This window comes from Dipodomys spectabilis, unplaced genomic scaffold (genome assembly GCF_019054845.1).
Source record: "Dipodomys spectabilis isolate Male_0828 unplaced genomic scaffold, ASM1905484v1 ptg000431l, whole genome shotgun sequence".
In the NCBI taxonomy this organism is placed as follows: domain Eukaryota; kingdom Metazoa; phylum Chordata; class Mammalia; order Rodentia; family Heteromyidae; genus Dipodomys; species Dipodomys spectabilis.
The window spans coordinates 17,423-30,003 of record NW_024871108.1 but is presented as its reverse complement, the minus strand read 5'-3'; the positions used below and the strand labels follow the sequence as shown (position 1 = coordinate 30,003).

Here is a 12,581-nt window from a genome sequence, read left to right as displayed (position 1 = left end):
TATTCCTTTTAAAGAGAGGGAAAGGGCTGGGAAGGTGGCTCAGTGGTAGAGCACTTGCCTTGCATGCCTGAGGCCCTGGGTTCGATTCCTCAGCACCACATAAGCAAAAAGAAAAAAAGCTGGAAGTGGCGCTGTGGCTCAAGTGGTAGAGCGCTAGCCTTGAGCTGAAGAGCTGAGGGACAGTGCCCAGGCCCAGAGTTCAAGCCCCACGACCGGACCCAAAAAAGAGAGAGAGAGAGAGAGAGAGAAAGAGAGAAAGAGAGAAAGAAAGAAAGAAAGAAAGAAAGAAAGAAAGAAAGAAAGAAAGAAAGAAAGAAAGAAGGGAGGGAGGGAGGGAGGGAGGGAGGGAGGGAGGGAGGGAGGGAGGGAGGAAAGAAAGAAAGAAAGAAAGAAAGAAAGAAAGAAAGAAAGAAAGAAAGAAAGAAGGAAAGAAAGAAGGAAAGAAAGAAGGAAAGAAAGAAGGAAAGAAAGAAGGAAAGAAAGAAGGAAAGAAAGAGAGGGAAAAGGCTGGGCAGGTGGCTCAGTGGTAGAGTGCTCGCCTAGCATGCATGAAGCCCTGGGTTCAATTCCTCAGTACCACAGACACAGAAAAAGCCAGAAGTGACGCTGTGGCTCAAGTGGTAGAGCGCTAGTCTTGAGCAAAAGAAGCTCAGGGACAGCGCGGGACAAAAACATTCCATTATACTTTTAGCATATACTTCTGATCATATAAAATAACTCTAGGAAATTGGAAGAAGAGGTTCTTTTCTTCTACATTGTCTTTGTTTCCTCTTTGTCTCCTGGGTGGGTTTCTCTGTCTCTGGGAGGGTGAGGGGGGCATAGAAATGGGGGGACAGAGGGGGAAACCAAGGCAGCCGGGGTCCTCACGGGACACCAGGTGGAGAATGAACTCTACCACTCGTGGATGGGGACGGGAGGGAAACACTGGGGGGGGGGGGAGCGAGGGAAGCAGGGACAGGGTCCACAGAGCCATGCGCTCATGACCCGACTGATGTCACTGTCACCTCTCTGTACGTCATCTTTGTCATCATAATTTAAAAATGCATTCTATGATTCTCTCCTATGGCCCCGTATGATCTCTCAGGCTGTGACAGCATATTTAACTTTATTATCTATTTTCAGACCTTCCTCTCTCATTTCTAGCCTGACACGTAGCTCTGATCGGAACTTCCGGATAGATTCCAAGCGTGAGTGCACTTGCTCAGTGGAGAGGCACATTTGAAAGGGAGCGCTTATTATTGAATCAGAGTGAAAAACAAATATGTCCTGCTAACCTTTGTGTGTATTAATAGAAATAGACTGTTTTCCGTTTGCACCTGTGCTGCCCTGTATTAGTACAACTCGGTTTTGTTCTCCTTTAGCTGAAGGAGCTTGGGAAAATGTTTGTTTGTTTTCTGCTCTCTTCAGATTTAGTTGTTGGTTTGTTTTCTTTTCTTTTTTCCTGAAAGCTTTGATGGAGAGAAGGGGAAAAAAAAAGCCTCTGAAATTAGTATTGTGTTATTTGTTGGATTGAACCTGTAGCATCCAATGCCACTTACCTAAGAGCCGTACAATAGCAATGCCACAGAGTGACTTTGCTCATTGTTGTCATCTTTGATCGATGCCTTTTGATTAATCACCCACCCTAGATAAAGCAGGGTACTAGCTGAGCACCCGTGGCTCACGCCTGTCATCCCAGCTACTCAGGAGGCTGAGATCTGAGGATCCTGGTTCAATGGCAACTTGGACAGGAAAGTCCATGAGACTCTCATCTCCAACGAACCACCAGAAAACGGGAAGTGGCGCTGTGGCTCAAGTGGTAGAGCACCAGCCTTGAGCAGAAAAAGCTCAGGGACAGCGCCCAGGCCCTGAGTTCAAACCCAGTGGATTGGCAAAAAAAAAAAAAAAAAAACCAAGATACTAAATCCAAAGATGCAATAAAACCTCACAGTTAGCTGAATAGTTGAGCAATGAGAGCACTTATTTCAAAAATAGCAATAATTCCTAATAATTATCAGCATCTCCTAAGTGCCGATAGAAGTCAACTAACCAAAACCCTTAGAATTCGAAGTAATTATTACTATACAGTATATAGTATATATACAGTATATACATATATACTATATATATGTATTCCAAATCTTCTTACATGTGACTGTCCTTAATAATATATATCCTTGCCGGGTGCTGGTGGCTCACGCCTGTAATCCTAGCTACTCAGGAGGCTGAGATCTGAGGATCGTGGTTCAAAGCCAGCCCGGGGGGCAGGAGAGACCGTGAGACTCCTATCTCCAATAAACCACCAGAAAACCGGAAGTGGCACTGTGGCTCAAGTGGTAGAGCGCTCGCCTTGAGCTGAAGAGCTGAGGGACAGCGCCCAGGCCCTGAGTTCAAGCCCCACGACCAACAACAACAACAAAATAATATATATCCTTAATATAGATATACATATATAGTATATATGCATATATATACACATAATTATATATTATATATTTTATATTATATATACATACTTATTATGTTATATTATATATTGTGTAATATATTATATATACTTAGTGCTTATATATTATATTATTATATAGCATATAGTATATATTTTATACACATACATATATATAAGTATATATACATATAAGTATATATGTAAGTATATATATATATATATATGTGTGTATATATATTTTTTTTATTTATTTATTTATTTAGTGCCTACCCTGGAGCTTGAACTCAGGGCCTGGTTGCTTTCCAAAAGCATTAAGTATTTCTTTGTGTGCTCAAGACTGGTGCTCTACCACTTGAGTCACAGCACCACTTCCTGTTTTCTGGTGGTTCCTTGGAGATCAGAGTCTCACAGACTTTGCTGGCCAGGCTGGCTTTGAACCACGATCCTCAGATCTCTAGGATGGCAGGCATGTGTCACCAGGGCTTGGCCTGAAACTAATGTTTTGTGTGAAGAGAATCTACCAATAGTTTAGGCCATTTTTCCCCAAGGTATCATTATGAAAAAAATGCCAACAGCAGAACAAGGCCGTGGTATCCTTGGTTTGATCCTAAAAGGCCACATAGCTAGATGCTAGAGCCATCCGAGTAGAAAAATCACCCCAAAAACTTGGCAACCAGCAAAGAGGCTGCAGTGGTATGTTTGGCCGAGCGATTCACAAATGATTGTGTCTCCCCTTGAACAAGCACCTTCTGGAGAATTCTGTAGGGAGGAGGGTAGAGTATTCTCAATGATACTTAGAACACCTTCCAGGGTGAAGTTTGGACTCGAAAACACACAAAGACTTCCACCAGATGAGAAAGGAAAAGCGATGGGAGGAAAACCCAAGAAGAAAAGCACATTAGAGCAAAGGAGAGCAAAGAAACACATTTCTCTCTTTCTTTAGTTCATAGAGTTTCCATTGCAAGGTGAGGCTAATAATGACATAATATACTCACCAGAGAGGTTGGGGGTATTTTTATGGTGTGTGTGTGTGTGTGTGTGTGTGTGTGTGTGTGTGCAATTTACCTTCCTTTATGGTCAGAAGAAAAAAGATTCAAAAAGAGAGTTGGGCTGACTGGAATCGAACCTAAAAGCATCGTTCAGGCCTCTAAGTGTAGCAAACACCTATTTTCTCCAAGCCTGCAAAACATCCTTGAGTCGACCTTGACGCCTCTCATAAGCTTCCAGACAAACGCGTTCGTAATTGAGAGTAATGCATGCGAGTCAATTGCATTTACTCGGACGAAATCTAAAGTCTTAATGCGATTTAAGAAATAAAGAAGCCGACCTCCTAGCTATGCATTTTTATCCGACCCTTCTGCTCTCTGACTCTGTGTGGTGTGTGTGTGTGTGTGCGCGTGCGTGCTGCTGTGCAAAAATCTCCAACTTCAGCAATACTTCCCAATTTGTGCCTGGCCTACAGACCTCACCAGTTCTTATGGTTATAACGTTTAAAGGAAGAAAAGTTCATCCAGGCACCGGTGGCTCATGCTTGTTATCTTAACTGCTTGGGAGGCTGAGATCTGAAGATCAGGGTTCGAAGCCAGCCCCAGGCAGGAAAGTCTGTGAGACTCTAATCTCCAGTTAACTACCAGAAAACCAGAAGTGGTGCTGTGGCTTAAGTGGTAGAACACCAGGCTGAGTGAAAGAGCTCAGGGACAGTGCCTAGGCCTTGAGTTCAAATCCAGGACCAGCGCACACACACACACACACACACACACACACACACAAATCCAGCTCAAAGAGCTTTCTACTACAGTATTGCATGAGTTTGGAATATGGGGAAATAATAACAATGATTTGCTGGGTGCTGGTGGCTCATGCCTGTCGTCCCAGCTACTTAGGAGACAGATCTGAGGATCGTGGTTCGAAGCCAGCCTGGGCAGGAAAGTGGATGAGACTCTGATCTCCAATGAACCACCAGAAAACCTGAAGTGGAGCTGTGGCTCAAGTGGTAGGGCACCAGCCTTGAACTGAAGAGCTGAGGGACAGCGCCCAGGCCCAGAGTTCAAGACCCCACAACCATCAAAAAATAACAACAACAACAATAATGATGATGATGATGATTTAGTGTTAAGTATCCCTTAGCTGGTGCCCAGCCCCTAGCTGTAAGGTGAGATTCTGTTACTAGATGAAGTGTCCATGTAATTTCTCCCTTCCCATCCACATCTTGATAGCCCTGTGTCTCCTGTTCAGTTTCCCAGATCAAGAAATTCGCAAAGTGGCGGTTGATCAGCTTGACCGACTCCCGAACGATGAACTACAGGAGTACCTTCCACAGCTGGTTCAGGTGAGCCCTGCGAGGTCTGGGGGCTTAAAGATCCTCTCCAAGGTTCCCAGTGAATCGACAATTGACGCCTTCAGAAGAATATTGCAACTCGGCCTAGCAGATAACTCAACCCTAGCCGGGCACCGGTGCTCACGCCTGCCATCCCAGCTAGGCTGAGATCTGAGGATCATGGTTCAAAGCCAGCCTGGGGGCAGGACAGTCTGTGAGACTTTTATCTCCAATGAACCACCAGAAAAACAGAAGTAGAGCTGTAGCTCAAGTGGTAGGCCCTGAGTTCAAGTCTCAGGGTCGGAGACAAATGGAGGGGGGGGCGGGTGAAGAAGGGGAGTTAAAGTCCTGTGTCTTCCCTCAGGCTGTGAAGTTTGAATGGAGCCTGGAAAGCCCTCTGGTGGACCTTCTACTGCATCGCTCTTTGCAGAGCGTTCGGCTGGCTCATCGGCTGTACTGGTGAGCTCATTTCCAACTGGAGAGGGGGACCATTTCAATTGCAATATAATGTAATCCTCTCCGGGCAGCTGCGGTAGAAGCTTCTTCTACCCTGTAATGGATAGCAGCCTCAACTTCCAGGTCATCAACCGTTGGAATCCTCCGTGTGATTATCATTGCTTTTATCATTATTCGTTTTTGCTTTTCCAAATGATCTTCAAGTAGTTGTCCAGTAAGGATATCAATTCAAGATGGCAGGTGATGAGGACACTACATCTTGATGCACGGCACCCTTCCAACCATCCTTCTCCCCCATTTGGGGGGGGGGATGAATCACCCAAATGCCAGAAGTAGAACTGTCACTCCAGCCCCAGGACATTCCTCCCCTCCCCCACCACACACACACACACACACACACACACACACACCGCATTTCTTTGCAACACTCATTGCAAACATTGGGATGTGATCACTAATATATATATTTTCCACTCTTCCTGTTGGAAATTTCCTAGAGAGCCAAGCTTTGTTTAGCCAAGTGTAAATGTAACACATTTTGGCTCGCTCTTTCTCTGTGTGAGCTTTGATGAGTCTGAAGATTTTCTGTGCTTCATTTTGCAGCCGAACCCCTAGTTTTACTCTGTTTTGATTCGGCTGGAACAGAGAAAGAGAGGTATAGACAGTTATGCCTTAGACTATGCCCAAGATCTTCCTGGGAGACTCTACCCTCTCTCCAGGAGATGCCACATCCCTCCTATAAAATGGCATCAGATGACCTGAATATTTAACCGACCGTGGATTCTCTAATAAGACTTAATGTGGTGTCCATGCTACATAAATACTTATTCTGCATGGCTCAGGAAATAATGAGGGAAAAAAAAAATCTCTGTACATCTTCAACAGGATAGATTCTTTGTGTTTTGCAGATTTCTTTTTTTAGACCCTTCATCGTTCTATTAGCAAGTGAACACGTGGTTGTTTGGAGCAATAAGTTTTTATTTACCACTTTCTGTGAGCAGAAGCAATGCATTGTTTTAATGTATTTTTTTGTGATGATAAAGGTGACATGCAGAGAGGTGACAGTGACATCTGTCAGATCATAAGCACATTTCTCTTTGGACCATGTCCCTCGCTCTCTCCCCCAGTTCTTCCCTCCCATCCCCACCCATGAGGAGTAGAATTCATTCTCCACATGGTGTCCAATGAGGACCACCTCTGGTCCCCCATTTCTGTGTCCCCCCTCACCCTCCCAGAGATAGGTGAACGAACAAATAAGACAAAAGGAAAAAAACAACAACAACCACAAAATCTCATTTCAATTTGTTGGAGTTCATTTCATAAAATATTATTTTATACACATTGTTATTGCACCTTTATGATCCTCTCCTAAGATTATCCTCCTTTGGGCTCATTGTGTGAATGTTTAGAGACCTGTATATTTATCATGTCCCAGTGGTTTCTTTTTTTTTAAACCATCCAGTGTGTTTATAGGCACATTCTAGCTACCACAAATGAGGGAAATCATGCAACTTATGTTTCTTTGGGTCTGGCTTACTTCGCTTAATATAATTTTTTTCCAAGTCTTTCTATTTCCTTGTAAATGGTACAATATCATTACTTTTTATGGAAGCATAGAATTCCATTGTGTGTCTACACTACATTTTCTTGATCCATTTGTCCACGGAGGGGCATTTGGGCTGATTCCGTATCTTGACTAAGGTAAAAAATTCTGCAATGAACATGGTTGTGCTGGTGGCTTTAGTGTGGCCTGGTTTGTGGTCAATTGAATAAATGCCAGGAGTAGGATTGCATAGAGGAGCTTTATGCTTAGTCTTTTCAGGAATCTCCATACTGCTTTCCAGAGAGGTTGAACAAGTTTACATTCCCACCAACAGTGTAGGAGTGTTCCCTTTTGGCCACCTTCCCACCAGTATCTGTTATTGTTGGTTTTCTTGATAATGGCCATTCTAACTGGGCTGAGGTAGAATCTCAATGTGGTTTTGATTTGCGTTTCCTTTATGGCCAGAGATGTTGAACATCTCTTCTTATTTGGCCACGCTTACTTCTTCCTCTGAGAAGTCCCTCTTTAACTCTTTAGCCCATTTATTAATTGGGTTGCTGATCTTTGACCGTTTATTTGGGGGGAGGTGTTAATTATTTTGAACTCTAAGTATATTTTAGATATTAGGTTCTTGTCTGATTTAATAACTGGGTTGTTGATTCTTTGAGAGTTTATTTGGGGGGAGGAGGCATTAATTGTTTTGAACTCTAAGTATATTTTAGATCTGAGGTCCTTGTCTGATACACAGCTGGGGGAAAAAAACTCCCCTTCCATGGGCTTTCTATTTATTAGCTATGTCTTTTTTGCAGATATTTTTAAGCTGCAGTAAAAACCCCACAGGTCCAGAGTGCCCAATGCACCTGCTTTTACAAACTGCAGCAGGCAAGGTCATGGTTGGATGAGCATCACCACCGGCTTCTTTTATTTAAGTATATACTCCCATTATTAAGTCCTAATGAAGGAAGAGAGTATTAGTGTCAATGTGTATGTGCTAGGAAATTGTTTTCACTGGGAAAAAGAAAAATCTTAAATAAAATAAAACCCGGAATGTAGGAACCACCGGAGAGGAAGCTCCCATTGGAACCATTCTCTGTGTGTGTGTGCGCAGGGATTTTTCCCCCCTGCCTTTATTATTGACTGGCATCTCGGCTGAATCTAGGCCAGGCCTGGGCTTGGTTACAGATGTGCCATGCATGACTCCTGAGTGGAATGAGCCAGCATCGCTCAGGCCCAGCTGTGCACGCGCAGGCTGGGGCCGAGAGGGGGTGGGAGAGAGCCCTGCAGAGCGTTGGCATGGTGATTTCAGGAGCCTGGACCAGCAGGGAGCTGGGCACTGGATCTACCACAGAAGGGCAGAGCTAGAGAGAAGGGGAGTTGAAACCCCTCAGACACATTCAAACAGGCACTTGGTACATAGGGTTGTTTTTTGTTGTTGTTGTTGTTTTGATGTAGAGATATTGCAATATCTACTTTAAATGTTTCCCTTTTAAATGAAAATTATTAGTATTTTTGGTCACTCAAGGCCTAGGCTCTGTCCCTGAGCTCTTCAGCCCAAGGCTAATGCTCTACCACTTGAGCCACAGCGCCACTTCTGGTTTTCTGGTGGTTCATTGAAGATGAGAGTCTCATAGACTTTCCTGCCCAGGCTGGCCTTGAACCATGATCCTCAGATCTCAGCCTCCTAAGTAGCTGGGATGACAGGTATGAACTACCAGTGCCCGGCTTGAAAACGACCAATCTTTAAGTAGTTCTACAGAGGGGTTTCCATTCAATAGATCAGGTTATGAGGACAATGCATCTTGACCCACATCACCCCTTCTCTCCATCTCCCCTTCTCTCCTCCCTCCCCCTGCCCCTCCCCTCAAGCCACCTGGCTTTGTGTTCACCTGTGAACATGAAATGTGAGGACTGTATTATCTGAGCTTTCTTCTTACCTAGAATTTAGGAACCATTTCTCAAATGAGGGAGCTATATGAAAAGAAGCAATAATAATAATAGTAATAATAATAATAATTCTGCATCCAGTAACTTGAAATTATAAGTGTCCTTCTCACCTTTTCTATAAAATATATTGCTCCTGATAACTGTTATTCTCTGGCTGATATGAACACATACATTGAGAACATAATGTCCATGACAATCCATTTATTCGTGGGACAAAAGGTTTGAGGTGTTGAATGATTGGCAACCAAAAACAAAATGATCACCGGGTACCTATGGCTCCTGCCTGTCATCCCAGCTACTCAGGAGGCTGAGATTGAGGATCATGGTTCAAAGCCAGCCCTGGCAGGAAAGCCCATGAGACTCTGATCTCCAATGAACCACCAGAAAACTGGAAGTGGTGCTTTGGCTCAAGTGGTAGAGCGCCAGCCTTGAAAGAGCTCAGGGACAGCGCCCAGGTCCTGAGTTCAAGTCCCACAACCAAAAAATAAAAATAAGAACTGTGTGCTGTCATTTTGTCAGATTTAAACAATGAGAAAGGCATGCAAATGGATACAGCGGAGAGTAACTGCTCTCTCTCTCTCTCACTTTCTGTCTGTCTGTCTCTCTCTCTCTCTCCCTCCTCCCTCCTTCCCCTCACTTTCATGTCAGATGTTTTCTAAGACTAAATCATCCATCCTTCGCTTTCCAGAATCACGATATCGCTACAAATTCACCTTTTGTTTTTCTGTTTTACCTTGGCCGCGTAATAACTAAGAAATTATCGCTTCCCTCTTTCCGTGAAGGGAAGATGGGTGTCACTGGCGTTTCCTATCCATCTGCTGGCCTCCTCTTTCTATCAAGGTGTTTTTCACAAAAGTGTCTACGGGACACCATCTCAGCGAACAGCAAGTTCTGGAAACAATATCACTTAGCTTTCCCTCCTTCCTCCCTCCCCCCCCTCACACACACACAAAGAAATCTGAAAGAAAAAGTGCTAGGTATTTGCAAAAAGTGAAGAAAAATGATATACCCTCTTTTATACAGCCATTGGTCCAAAAACAATTTCATTAGCACGGTTGTTTTAGTAAATATAAATAGAATATGCATTTTTCGTCTATTTTATCTGACAGAGGTCACTTGAAAATTAAGTTCACAATGTCACCTAAGTTTTAGTGCTGCACATAGGAAGACGTAATCTGGCAGGGTATGGGTGGCTCACACCAGTCATTCCAGCTACTCTGGAGTCTGAGATCTGAGGATCACAATTGGAGGCCAGCCCGGGGTAGGAAAGTCTGTGAGTCTCTTATCTCCAATGAACCACCAGAAAACTGGAAATGGAGCTGTGGCTCAAAGTGGTAGCACGCCAGCCTTGAGCAAAAGAGCTCAGGGACAGCACCCAGGCCCTGAGTTCAAGTCTTAGGACTGGCAAAAACAAAATAATAATAATAATATAAAAATTAGTCATTGTCACAATTCCTATTGGCTTGAAAGTCTTGCCCCTGTGTATTGGAATCATCATTTTACTCTTCTTTGAGCCAAAAACAAATAAGTAAGACACACTAGCTCTCTAGAGTTGGAAGAGGTTGAGTGTGGCATGCTGGGAAATACATTCCTCAAGTGGTCTCATGTCGTTACCCTGATTGATGGGTGCAGGGCAGAGAGCTTTTAACTGACTTAAAGAGAGCATGCCTTAAAACCATGGTACGACACCAAAGGTCCACTTAGCCAAAGGCACTTCAGACCAAGATGGCAGCCAGCAATGGATTCACTGGTTCCCTTTGGAAATACAATACTCTGTGCTGACACGCCCTAGGAACGCTGGGAAATTATTGAACAGCTCCTGATTGTGTTTCCCCTCCCCTCCTCCATTTCCCTTCTTTTTTCTTCCCCCTGAGTTATGAGGATCTGGAGCTCTTTGTGTGCCGTGAGTCAGGAAAACCCCTTGATTTTCCAGGCTGACCTTTTCCCTTTTATCTCTGCTCATCAAAAGCTGGCTTAGCTGAAAAGCACCGGTGCTTTTTCTTGCTTTCCTGGCCATTTGGTTTTCTAGCTCAGTCTGTGTGTCATGAATGTAGGGGCAAGAGAAAGAAAGCTTCTTGATTGTTCTTTGCCTGCTAAGACTTCCTAGGGTGTTATTATTATTTGTCAGGCACCCAAACCCAGATGTGGAGATTTCAGCCAGATGTGGCTGGTGATGAATAGAAACGGGCTCCTTGCTTTGCTAGACATGACACCTTCTCCACCAGCCCCGGTGAGCAGATGCAGCAACTCCCTTCCAGAGCCGACCCTCTCTCCACAGACTGTGTAATATAACCGGGCTACGCCTGTCTGAGCTCAGTCACCTGCAAAGTGGAGCAAATCATCCTGACACAGGCACGGCTTTGTGGAGTAAACTGGGGCATCCTGTGCATAGGTCCCCCAAAATATCAGGAGTGTGGGGAACTTACAGAGCTCGCAGAGCTGGGCCGGCTTCTTTGCCAGGGGGGGTTGCTTCTTATTGAAGCTGCGGGTCCTGCACATGCCGGGGACAGAGTGAACTGAGGATATTCAGACTCTCAGATGAACCAGAGCTCCAGACAGTGGAGGCCAGGGTACAGCGGGCCAGCCAGCCACGGACACCCCAGGGAAGACAGGCAGGCCGGGGACCCCGAGATACTAAGGCACTGCAGTACGCCACTCTACCATCATTTCTTCCACCTATTCTTCGAGCCTTTACGGAAATGATCCATCACACAAGATACAGGTATCATATAGATATCTCTTTATATGCGATCTGTACGTATAGAGGTATAGATATTTAGATATATATTAATTTCTTTATACATATAACATAATATATATGTCCTATTATCTATTATATATGAGGTATATGTCACATATATGATGTCTATATATCATATAATATATTTATAGCTATATCTAGATATCTATAGATAGATATCAATATACTATATAGGTGTATGATATATGTTACATTATATATGATGCATATATGTCACATATAATATATATTTATGGCTATATCTAGATATCTATAGATAGATATCAATATATTATATAGGTGTATGATATATGTTACATTATATATGATGCATATATGTCACATATAATATATATTTATGGCTATATCTAGATATCTATAGATAGATTTCAATATATTAGATATATAGGTACGTATATATAGGTATAGATACATAGATAGACTGTCAATAGATGACCTATGTCATATATAATACATAGATATCTATATCTAATATATTTAATATATAGATATCTGTATCTATATCTTTATATATAGATATATTTATACTCCATCATATATATTTATATTATATATGACATATAATGCATATATACTGCCATATAATTTATATGACATATAACATCATATATAATATAAATTACATATTATACAACATTGGAATATATAAAATAATACATATTATATAAAATATGCATAATATATATTATATAACCTATGATCACATATAATATGTACAATATATTAACCACCTAAAACAAAAAGTGAATTTGTAGTTCAGATGGTAGAGCGCTAGCTTTGAACAAAAAAAGTGCTCAAGGACAGCACCCAGGCCCTGAATTTGAATCCCATGGCTGATAATAGCAACTAACATTAGCATTTGCAATGGGAATAAAAAAAAAGACACAATAAATAAAATCAGCAGATCAACAAGCTCCGGACTCCTTTCTTGATCTTTGGAGACAGTGTTTTGCAACACTCAAGCCTCAGAGTAAGCGGGCAACCGTGAGAGACTCACCGGAAGGAGCAAGTTCACCCCGTTCACGGGTGGCTGCTCGAGACGTGTCTCCACGTTCCCCAAACCTCCACCATCTCACTCCCACGCCAAGACAGAAGCAAATACAAATGGAAATGTCCCTGGTTCCTGGCTCCT

The 12,581-nt window shown here is 43.0% G+C and overlaps 1 protein-coding gene across 1 annotated transcript in view; it reads left to right on the top strand.

Moving 5' to 3' along the window:
• The window catches only part of LOC122097749 (phosphatidylinositol 4-phosphate 3-kinase C2 domain-containing subunit gamma-like), a gene marked incomplete at its 3' end in the record, with an annotated part of 81,246 nt that overhangs the window by 52,183 nt on the left and 16,482 nt on the right, over nucleotides 1-12,581 (top strand). Inside the window, 2 exon segments of the mRNA XM_042668316.1 lie at nucleotides 4,664-4,757; nucleotides 5,110-5,204. Of these exon segments, the coding sequence (XP_042524250.1) occupies nucleotides 4,664-4,757; nucleotides 5,110-5,204 (189 nt within the window).